At 31.3% G+C, this 12,295-nt stretch overlaps 1 protein-coding gene across 6 annotated transcripts in view; it reads right to left on the bottom strand.

Moving 5' to 3' along the window:
- Nucleotides 1-12,295, bottom strand: part of LOC106786760 (synaptotagmin-7) — a 150,874-nt gene that overhangs the window by 49,568 nt on the left and 89,011 nt on the right. For 2 of the 6 annotated variants that reach the window (XM_014748512.1, XM_014748511.1), the window contains exon 1: nucleotides 11,610-12,245. The exons of the other annotated variants lie outside the window; for them this stretch is intronic. In XM_014748512.1, coding sequence (XP_014603998.1) covers nucleotides 11,610-11,698 — 89 coding nt within the window. In that variant the 5' untranslated portion in view covers nucleotides 11,699-12,245. Of the gene's footprint in view, nucleotides 1-11,609; nucleotides 12,246-12,295 lie in introns of those variants that run through there. 6 annotated transcript variants of the gene reach the window in all.

The following is a 12,295-nucleotide window of genomic DNA, read 5'->3' on the forward strand; positions in this document are numbered from 1 at the left end:
GAAAGAAATTAAATATAATGATTTAATTGATTTCCGATTGATAATAAATTAAAAAAAAAAAAAAAAGAAGAAAAAACAAAGGATCACATACAAATTGTTGATATTAGAGTCAAAATGACTAATAAGTAATTTCTTCTTTTTTTTTTTTTTCTTGATCCGTTCTTTGTTTTTTTTTTCTTTTCCGGGAAAAAATAATGTGTCATATGTCTTCAAGATGAGTCAGATCAAGGAAACTCGTTAGCCTTAATCGTAAAAAAAAAAAAATAATAATAAAGAATAAGAAGAAAAAGAAGAAGGAGAAAAAAAAGGAAGAATGAAAATTAAAAAAATTATTTTGCATCATTCACGAAGATGTGTCCATTTCAATGTCGCGTTCGTTCAAGGACGTTATTCATCGGAAACCAATCGATTCGTTCGTGAATGGAAGCAAGTCTGGTTTTATATTAAAGTTTTCTTGCTTGCTTGCTTGCTTGCTTACTTGCTTGCTTGCTTGCTGGTTCTTTATTGAAGCGTGAAAAAAAGAGTAGGTGAAAACGTGTGCTGATGCTGGTGGTGCTGGTGCTGCTGCTGGATGATGCATAAAAACTTTCCACTTTTAGTTTTTAATTTCGAAAATATCAGGGAGTTAGGAATTTTCTTCATTTTCTATTTTTTTTTTTTTGTTTATTATTATTCCGCACCACCCCCATTACCATCCCTTCTTCTTCCATTTCTGCCGCCTTCCCACATTTTACGAGAATATTTAGGTCAGCTTTCGAAGGTCCGAAGTTGAACATTTCGTTCTCTATTTGCTGTTTAACTTTCATTCTTTTCCCTACCCCTCCCCCGGCCAGTACGTACCACTTACTATACCAATGCAAAATTTTGTATACGAAAAAGAAAAAAAAAATAAAAAAGGGTAGAATTGACGTCCGAGTTCTGCTTGGATAAAGTGCATAACAAGCAATTGCACATCGGCTTATTTCATAGCTCTCGTAACAATTTTCCGAATGTTACGATTCGTGTATAAAGAAAAAAAAGAAAATGCACAACTCGAAAGACGATTAAATGCATTTATTCATAAGAAAAGTCTGGCGAACTCTATTACAAGTTTAATAAAATATTTATTTGAATTTATTATTTACGTTACTACGTTTACGATTTGGTTTCTTTATTTCTGTATTTCTTTTTTTGTTTTTTTTTTTTTTTTTTTTTTTTTTTTTTTTTTTTTTTTTTTTTTTTTTTTATAATGCAATTTGTCCACTTCGAGACTTTTTTTTCTTCCCCCGTTACGTTGGAAATGATTTTATTTCGTGAAATAAAATTGACTCGACTGAAATTAATTTAAGAAGAAAATTAATAACAACGTATCGCGTGTTTGCGTTTATATTTGCATATTATACAATTTTAAACGCGCGCAAAATAGAAAAAAACAAAAAAGATAATAATATTTAATATAACAACGCGTAGAATCGTTATTTTCTCGTTGGATGGCGGTACTTTTAACTTCAAAGAATTACCGACAATATTCTATATCCGTGTGTTCCTATTTTACCGACTGTCGTCAATATAATTTTCGTTTAACATCGCACGCATCCTTTTCTTCCATTTTTTTAAATCAAACATTCCCGTCGTATAATCGCGAATACAATTTTGTACTATATTATAAATTATGTATGAACGATAAAACAACAAAAAAAAAACAAAAAAAGAAGAAGATAGATATAATCTCGTGACCTATAAAATGATTATTTAAATAAACGTTATATACATTTTGAAGTGTCGATTAATTAACAAAAAAAAAAAAAAAGAAACAAGAAAAGAAAAACTACAAACCGTACAACAATATTTTTTCAAACAAATTCAACGAAAATATTAGAAATAATATGACCAAGTTTATCACGCGAACAATCGATCCTTTTGTAATTCTGTTCATCAATTAATATGACAGAAATAGAATACCACTTTATGAGAAACAAAAGAAAAAGAAAAAGATAAAAGGACAAAGAAGAAAAATCAGTGTGCGATTTTCAACACCTGAGAGGTGAACACACCTGAGAGATAGTAAACCGTGTGCGTGACCGTCTCCTTAGAGTACTACCTAAGCTAATTGAAATTGCATTATTAAACGGGACCAGAGAAATCTGATGTGATGTAACAAGATACAACGAAAGCTCCTAAAAGCTTTCTATTTAATTAGAACTTCTAGTAAATAGTCTGGTAAACACGAAAGCGATATCGTCTAACTATGAGTCGATTAAATTCAAAATTTATTATTTTCTAATCATACGTATACACACACACTTATACACACTTTTGCTGCAACACACAATTAATCCCCCTTTTTTTTCCTATATAAAAAGATCTACCTTTTTTACGTCTTATTTTTCTTATTCTTTTAATATTCGATAAGAAGTAGTAGAAGAAGGAGAAGAAAAAGAAAAAAAAACAGATAATCAAAGGAGGATGAAACGAAATTATCTATAAACGTAGATAAATATCACGTAGGTAGAACATCGAGCACGCACGATTAAAATCAATCGATTTCATAGCTGACCCCTCTTCCCCCTCTCCACCACCCCCTCACCCCCTTTCGTCACTTTCCTCTTCTAGTCATCGACTTTGTAACTCAAAGTTAATCTCGGAAAGAACACTTTATGAGAAAAGTGTTCTTCCTTACACTTCTGCCCTCGATGTCGTGTCAGTCATTTTCACAAACGGGAAGGGGAAAAGATTTATTTCTAACCCTCTCTCCCTCTCTCTCTCTCTCACACTCTCTCTTTCACTCACTTACTCTCTTTCTTTCACTTTGGATTTTCCCCTTTTACGACGTTAAAGCTTCACGCTCTGGCCGTTGCCACGCACCTTTGCTTTAAACAACCGTAAAGAGATCAGAAAATTTTTGTGCTGTTTGTAATAGGTCTACGTGCGATATAAAAATATAAAAGAAAGAGAGAGAGAGAGAGAGAGAGAGAGAGAGAGAGAGAGAGAGAGAGAAAAGAAAAAAAATTATAAATAAAAAAAGTACGATAATTACTATTATTATTATTATTAATATTGTACGAACTAAAACAAATTAATCGGTAATTATGATAGGTCAAGATTATTAAATGTAATCAATACTTGCGTAATAATAATAATAATAATAATAATAATAATAATTTGGCTTGGAGTTTTTACTATACAATCAAACACGATAATAGAAATTTTTGAAATATTTCTCCCCTAAATATGTGCGCATCTCAACGTTTTTAATAATAATCATTTTCTAACGCAATAATAATAATAACGTATGACAAAAATAAAAATAACTTCTCGCGTCAAATTGTTTGCATCTCGTGTTTTGTATTATTTCTTTTTTTTTTTCTTTTGTGTTTTTGTGTTTAATACAAATTTTGACAATATATTTTTGCGAAGAAATATATATATATATATATATATATATTTTCATTGGAAAATATTTTAAATATTACGCTTTCATACTTGGATGTTTCAATAACGAATTAATCGTTCGGAGGAAAAAAAAAGTAATCAGACGTGAAACGTAGAAATTTCATTGGAAAGTTCGTACGGTAATTTATAACGTAAGTGGCCACTTAAAAATACGTTTTCTCTGAAAAGTCACGTATTACCCAACGTTAATCTGCGAATTTTGAGATAAGAAGAAAATAGGATCAACTATGGGTTGGGATCTGCATGAAAACTTGACTCTCATTTGGTTCCTGGTGTCGTAGCTAACGTTCCTTTGCCGGTATGATAATGTAATTTCTTTCTATATTCAAAGAAAACGTACGTATGAGAAAAAGAGAGAGAGAGAGATAGAGAGAGAGAGAGACATAATCGTGTAATATTTCTGTCTGTGTATGTGTGTATGTAAAATGTATATAAATTTGAGAATGCGAGATAAATTTGGATTATTAAAAATGTTACTATTACTAACTCTGAAAAAAAAAAAAGATTATACGAATTCGAAACGAAACATTTTGATCAAATTTATTTCGTAACGTATCTCCTCGTTGTTCCTTTCATTGAAACATTTACAAACAATTATGAATTTTGTTATTTAACAAATTCCAACAATATTCGTTGTATTCTCGTAACACGATTCATTAAATTTTTCTATTTAAATAAATAAATTTATGCAATATTTGTGAAAACGTTCACAACTTGTATTAATACAAAAGATATAACTTATGTTTTGTTTTGATTTCTTTTTTTTTTCTTTTAAATTGGTAATAAAAGAGATCAACGATTATATTGATAACGGATAATTAAAAGGATGTGTTTTGAATATCAAATGAGAAAGATTGAAGATTTTGTTCTTTCAATTCGAACGAAGTATGAAATATATCTATGGACCTTTGTTATCATATCAATTAACGAAGAGTTCGGCCATTACAAATAGAATTTGCGAGTCAATGGCAAGGAAGAGAATCAAAGCCTATTCATTCCATTGAAAAATGAAAGAATGAGAAAAAGAGAGAGAGAGAGAGGAGAGAGAGAGAGAGAGTTGCCACTCGAATGGTTTATTTAAACGTTCGTTGAACTCATATTTTCCTATCGAATAAATATGTAAAAAAGAGAAAAATTTCGTTAAAGAAAAATGAAATAATACATACCGCCATTGCTCTTATTGTTAGAAATGTTGCCAAGTGTAAGAGATTTTATCGATAATTTACATAATAACAATAATATTTAATAAATACAATTGAATAATGAAATAAAACAAAAATGACTAACTTAATCGGATAGAATAACGAAGACAAAAGGAAAGGAAGAAGAGAATTACCCTTTTCTCGAGGTGATTTCAAGGGGAAATGGAGAACAATAATTATTACTAAGAAAATTCGTTCTAATTAATGCAAATCTAAAATGATACCTGTTGAAATATTTATTTTTCATAGTTCCTTTCTTCGACGATTTCGTATTGTATTATTTTCTTTTTTTCTCTGTCTATTTCAAGTCTTTCTATTTGTTTTTGTTTTTTCTTTTTTTCAAATTTAAAAAACAATGTGGCAAACAAAAACAAAAAGAAGAAAATATTATCCAACGCGAAAGTTAGACCGATGTAATTATACTTTACCATACAATAGGTATATATATATATATATATATATATATATAACAAGCCTTTCGCATATAAAGTAATATTTCCTTTTTGTTTGCTAAAAATATAAAGGTGCTAGAAAAATAACTCAAAAACACGAATAATGTATGACTTTAATGTCGCAACAAATATAACAGAGTTGATATTTTCCGTGCCTCCACCCCCCTTTTCTTACTTTTTTTCTATGACAAACTTTCAAGCAAAAACATATTTTATTTAAAAATAAAAAAAAAAAAAAAGAAAAGAGGAAAAAGAAGAAAAGAAGTAAACGCAAATGCGGGAAAACGCGTGGACTCGAAAGTTACGCGCAATCGTATTAGAAACTTCTCGTAATTTCCCCTTCAACACATTTTATAATATTAAAATGATTTTTTTTCATTCAAACAATTCTAATATAAATTACAATTAATTATTGAAAAAAAAAAAAGTAACAACTAAGAATAAACATTATTTCAACTCGTTACTCGTTCTCGAATTAAACATTTAATCAAGATAATGCAATAATAATAATAATTATTATTATTATTCCTGTTACCAAGAAGAAGAAGAAAAAGAAAAAGAAAAAATATGAATAAGTTAAAAATACGAAAAGATCACTCTTTTGCCATAGTTATTATCGTCGACGTTTCAACGCTTATAATATACCGGGTGTTTCTCCTTTAAACGGAAAAGTTACGAGGAAAGCGAGTAAGTCTGTTCGGTTTGCTTAAGCTTCGAGGATTTAAAGGCAATCGGTGTGTACGTACATAACAGCGAACTAGGACGCGACGCGTCCTGATACGTGAGAGAGAGAGAGAGAGAGAAGGTTAAAAGTGGGGGAATAGGGGGAATAAGAGGGGGAGAAGGAGAGGGAGGGATGCATACATAAGCTCACACATTGATCGCACTGGCGTTTTGCTCGTCTGAAAATTGCCTGACGATTTGTGTACATCGTGCAGTTTAAAACACCGTCATGTAGATACCTATACATATACACACACATATATGCAAGTATTCGCACAAACAGTGAATAATCACACGCATAGGTATACACAAAGATAAATGCTTGTAGACAAAAAGAAGAGGGGATATAATATCGTAGAAATAATTTCAAAATTTGTTATTATAATATGCAGAAAGTTGATGTTAAATGCATGATATGCATTGTGTCATGTTGAAATAAACGCAAACGAAATGCATTCGACCTACCGTAAATGATATTATTTATAAAAGTCGAGTGTTAACGAGTGTTAGAACCCATTCGAAAACGATCATAAATCTCTGATCGTTATATAAACTCTACGTAATTGCGTTTAAACTGACTTTTACTCGTTAACAAATGTACTTTTGTAAGTATCAAATATTCTACCCTAACTGGTATCAACAAATCTTCAATTATATGTTCTCCGACATATATGTAATATTAACAAGACGAAAAATAATCAATATAAAATTGTTGCCAATTAATATTAATCATTAATCGATTATCTCCGAACAAAACGTTATTTCAATTACGAGAAAAGTAAAAAGTGATGCTTGACGATAGATCAGAACAAAAATGATATAAAATAATAAATATATATTTAAAAAAATACTAGGATAAAGCAAAAGAATGATATTTCTTCGTGAATAAACGACGTTGGGGTGACGGGGGGGAGGGAAAAAAAGAAAAATTCAGAAAACGAGACATCGACTACGAAAACGAACAAAACGTTTCCCCATTTTCGTTTCCTTACGTGGATGATGCGTCCGAAAGGAAATGCAAATGCATTTTTCCGTTGATACTCTTAAACGGCCGTGAAATTTTTCTACTACAAGGAAAAGTGGGTAAGGAGGGATGAAAGAGTGTCAAGGGATGAAAAAGAAGAAGAAGAAGAAGCGGGGCGGGGGGGGGKAAATAAGAGAGGATTCGAGCGTGAAAAATGCATCGATCGATCGATCGATCGATTGACGAAAAACGAATGGAAGGAAAAAATATTGAAGGAGAAAGGGGGTAAAGGAAAGGAAAAAAAAACATTGATGAGAGAAGAAGTATCAGCAGAGAAAAATGTTTTCACCAATCATCTCCTTGACGCGTATATTCCAGTATATTTTGGCACAAAGTATTTAGGTATCGTACGACGAATCATTCTACATTTTCACGAATTCCCTTTGACCGTATGTTCTTTGACGTTATCAAACAAACTTTGCGCGTGTATCTTTTATCCACTATCTACAATCTTTCTATTTCTATTTCTCTCAACGACGAGTATAATTTTTAAACGTATAAACTACTTTTTGTAAAACTAGTACACGTAGCTAAGGGCACGCGTATGCATCTGATGTTTACAAATGACGCAGGCTTGTAAAATATCACTCTAATGGGTATTTTAATGATAGTAGGTTGGTAATATTTTCCAAAACATTTTCATAACGGATTGATACGATTAGTTAGATGTCGTTAAACTTATTTACTCCCCTTCACCTACCCCACCCTCCTCCCTTTACCCACAGTTCGTTCTCGATTTATATAATATGTGTAATAAATTAAACGAACTCGCTGAATTATGATTACGTTTTTTTTCGAAACATTATCGTGGAATATATTCGAGTTGTTTTTTTTTTTTTAAATAATTAATTTGTTATTGTAAAATAATCGATACATTTATATATATATGAATGTGTGTATACGTACAACGTATACATTAAAATACGAATTATGTGTGTAAAAAAAAAAATAGTCAAGGGGGAGATGAAAATCGTAATAAATGGTCGTGCACGGTGACATTTTTAAAATTGCAACGGGAGAACATATTCGACGTGAAATGCAGCAGCAGCAGCAGCAGCAGCAGCAGCAGCATGAGACTAGCAAACGCGAAGGATCTCTCAAGTTGAAAAGTTTAACCCTTTTGTCGTCGGTTACCCCCGCCCCCCCCCATTTCCCTTCTCTCTCATAACTTTTCTCACCAAGAGAAATTTTCTATCACGAAGAAAGTTTGTAATTGAGCATTATAAACCGGCGATTCAATAAACCGACCTGACGTTTTATCCTATAAAAGAAATTTATAATGCAACTGGAATTTGCAACGAATCGAGATATCCAATACACACACACACACACATATACACAGAGAGTACTATGGTTTAATATATAAATATCTGTGAAAATATATTTATAAAGATAGGATAAGATTGAAGAAATTGTGTTACAAGGATATATTCTTTCATTAATTGATAATACGACAAAAAAATATTTATAGTACTATGGGTTGAATTAATAAAATAGATAATAGAACCTTAGACCATTTGAAATATTCTATTCTTATATACGAGATTCTCTCTTATCATTTTTCTTTGAAATTAAATGGAAAAATTATTCTTAGGTATGTCTATAAAAAAATCTTTCTCAAGGCCACCAAAGGGTTTTTATTTTACATATATAGATATATATATATATATATATTTTTATCGTGTTGGTATTATACGATTCAATTCAACGTATGGAAGATTGAGATTTGTAGTTTGCCGAGCCTACTCAAGATCGGACGTCGTGGAAAATGCAATTAACGATAGGTATCGAGAGTGTCCAAGTTATTTCGAAATTCCCAATAGATCCCTTTCCCTTTCCCTTCTCTCTCTCTCTCTCTCTCTCTCTCTATTTCTAGTGAATGTCACGACGTTCTAAGGATTTCGTTGACCTACAAGCCGGAAATCAGTGAATTTATCGAACAACGCATCGGTGATCGTTCGTCGACTAATCGGACGACGGAATTGAATTAATTCCTACGAAATGGAACATAAAAAGTTCTTCGATTTAATATATATTTTTTTTTTTTTACAATCAATTACCATAAACTATCGAAAGCACGTTTAAAAATTAATCAAATGTTTTGATCGTGCATAGATAACTTAATTGTCTGACCATATATAGATGCCTAACTTTGTACTACTTAATAGTCTGACAATTTATATCATACCTAACTTGTACTACTTAAATATCTGACTGCGTATGAATGCCTGACTTGTACTACTTAAATGTCTCCGCCGGTATACGCAAATACATATATATATATATATATATATATATATATATATATGTATGCCTGACTTTGTACTACTTAAATATCTGGAAATATATGTAGATGCTTGACTTGTACTACTTAATGCAACGAACGTGAGAAAACAGTTAGCTAGCTAACTATTAAAATATCTAATAATGTAACATCTCTCTCTCTCTCTCTCTTGCTCTCTCTCTCTCTCTTGCTCTCTCTTATCTTGAATTGAATTTAATCGAGACAAAGTTCCTCTCCTCCGGTTCTCTTAGAACTTTACTTTCTTTCATCTTCGTTTAAATTAGATCATGAAAATGATTATGACTCGTACGGTTATAATATCATAAATTTTCTTATTTTTATCGTTTATCCCATAACGTTTAAACGAGAAAGATAATTTAATATATATATATATATATATATATTTTATTACATGTCTATTTTCTAGAAGCTTTAAACGAAAACGATATACTCGTTAACCTTTTTCTTCTCTGTTATTTCATTTTACTTATACATATAGATACGTGCAGGTAAATGAATAACGTGTAGACGACGACGTAAAAATGATTTATCACCGTTTTAGATGATTGTATGGTACAGATCATCTTTCACAACGTAGTCTTGTAAAAATTGGATATCAAACTTTAAAATAAAGTAAAAAAAAAAAAAAAGAAACAGTTTCGTATCCACACATACACGTAATTATTACTTAACATAATAATATTGTATTATATTCGTCGAAATATGATAAAAAAAAAAAATTAAAAAAATCACTCGTAATTATTCCTTAACCAGAGAAAGACAAATAAATATTAGAAAAAAAAAAAAAAAGAAAGAAAGAAAGAAATAAAAGAAGGGGTAAAAATAAAATATCATATATCACGAGGAAGAGTATAATAATCGACTTTCTCGATAGAAGTATAATATACTTAGCCGAGAGGATCGAATCTCTGGCACAGGGTCATCACGTTCGATCTACGCTTTCGGGGATGAAACGGAGATAAAAATTGAAGGGGTGGAAAACGTAGCGACGAAGATTCGAGTGCTATTTTTTCTCACCAGCTGTCCTATTTTCGAGGGTGACTCTTTCTCTCTATCTCTCTCTCTCTCTTTCTATCATTCGCGTTCGCGGTCTAAGTGCCATTACGTAACTCGCGTATTTAAACTCTCCAACGATCGATCGTTTTACGTTTAGGGGATTGATCGTTGTTCGAACTATATTAAATCACCCGACTCTTTTTCCATTCATATTTATATTGTTTATTTAAATGATTAGATACACCACGTATTATGTTTTTGTATTTTTTTTTTGTTTTTTTGCTTTTCTCTTTGCGGTTTTCACATGATAAAAAATCGAGAATAAAAAATAGATAGAAATACGTCTCGAGGTTATTTGGAATATTAATTAAATTGAAATAATGATTAAAATGAAGAAATAAGGAACCATGTGAAACATACTGCATGCTGTACACAATGCATTGACGATGGTTACGAGTGGAAGAGAGAGGGGAAGTTGTTTTAAAAGATAAAAAGGATAAACTTCGAGTTGATTAATTTTACGATTAAAAAGACAAAAAAAAAGAAGAAAAAATATATATAACAATAATGGGGAAAGGTGCGATAGAATTTTTTGAATATTTATTTCTTTTTTGTTGTTGTTGTTGTTGTTATTGTTACTATACAACACATCATGCAGGAAGATTCTCTATGAGAATAATAAAGTTTATCCCGGAAGGTGGTGAAAGAGAAAAATAATAAAAAATGATAGAGACGTGGGGGAGAGGAGGAGGAGGAGGAGGAGGAGGGGGGTGGTGAGAGAGAAAAAGGATGAGAAAAAAAGAGAGAAAAGAAAGAATGGAAAGAAGGGAAAGGGGAAAGGGAAAGGGGAAGAAAAGAAAACGATAGAAAATAAGAGAAAGAAGAGGAACCGAACGATTAATCAACGACCGTGCACGACTCGGTGCACACAGAACGACGAGGTTCTCATTACTTCCTCGTCAAAGCGAATTATTTTCGAGCTCGGCGATCACCAAACGCTACTCTCGTTCCGTTCCGTTCCGTTCCGTACCATTCCGTTTCGTTTTTCTATTTTTTTTGTTTTTCCTTTTCTTGTTTTGATTATTCTATTTCTTCTTTTTTTTATTTTTCCCCGAAAACGATCCCGTACGTTTTATATATATATATATTTTTTTTTTTATTATTGTTGCTCCCACCCTAATAAAAAAAAAAAATCTAAAGGAAAGCATATTTTTGTTCGAATCAAAAACAATTTTTGTTTCGACGTATATATATATATAAATGTACATGTATGCGTATATATTTTTTTATTTTTATCTCGTTCTTATTTTAGTTAGTTTTTCTCGTTATATTTATCCGTACACATATACACACACACACACAAACATATATATATATATATTTAATTTAATCGTTATTATTTCATTTATCATTTGTTTTCGCCAAGGGGTTTGCTTTCAAGTGTTTAGGGATTTTAATTTTGTTAATTTACTCACAGACTTTGGGACAAGAATCGAGACAGGGCCAACTTGCTGATCCGATTGTTCTTCAAGCCATCCAACATAGCTGACGCAGCGATCTCCATCTTCGTTCAACAGTTTATAATTGGTGTTGTTGTTGTTGATAGTATATTATTGTCTTTGCTTATCCGATAAAAATCAAGGAACGATGATAACAAGTAGAAATATACACGGAGAGAAAAAAGAAAAGGGGAGAAGGGAAAGGGGAGTGGTAAAGAGGTAAAAAAGGATGTGACAAAGTGTCCGATAAAAAAAAAAAAAGTTATCGTTCTTAGAAGGACTCCCTTATGTACGAGAATGAGTAACTATTATAACATAGCAAAAACACACTGACACACGCGCACACGTACACTATATCTTTCTCTCTATTAGTTTGGTAATACTCTAAATGTGTTACGATTTAGTAATGGTAGTTGTCCGTAGTAGTAATAGTAGTAGTAGTAGTAGTAGTAGACGATTAGAAACCCTCTTCTAAAGGTGTAATCTTCGATGACTTTTATCTTTCTACTGAGGTATATTTTACGACACTTCTTGGCCCTTCTACCACCGCGTTAGCTCGTTTCTTCGATGTCTTCGATGTATACTTTTCGTGTCTCATGATTCGTTTATCTACTTTTGTAATAATGTCACACAAAGATAGTATATATATATATATATATATA

The sequence above is a fragment of the Polistes canadensis genome, unplaced genomic scaffold (genome assembly GCF_001313835.1).
Source record: "Polistes canadensis isolate GaletaPanama2010 unplaced genomic scaffold, ASM131383v1 scaffold_81, whole genome shotgun sequence".
NCBI lineage: Eukaryota > Metazoa > Arthropoda > Insecta > Hymenoptera > Vespidae > Polistes > Polistes canadensis.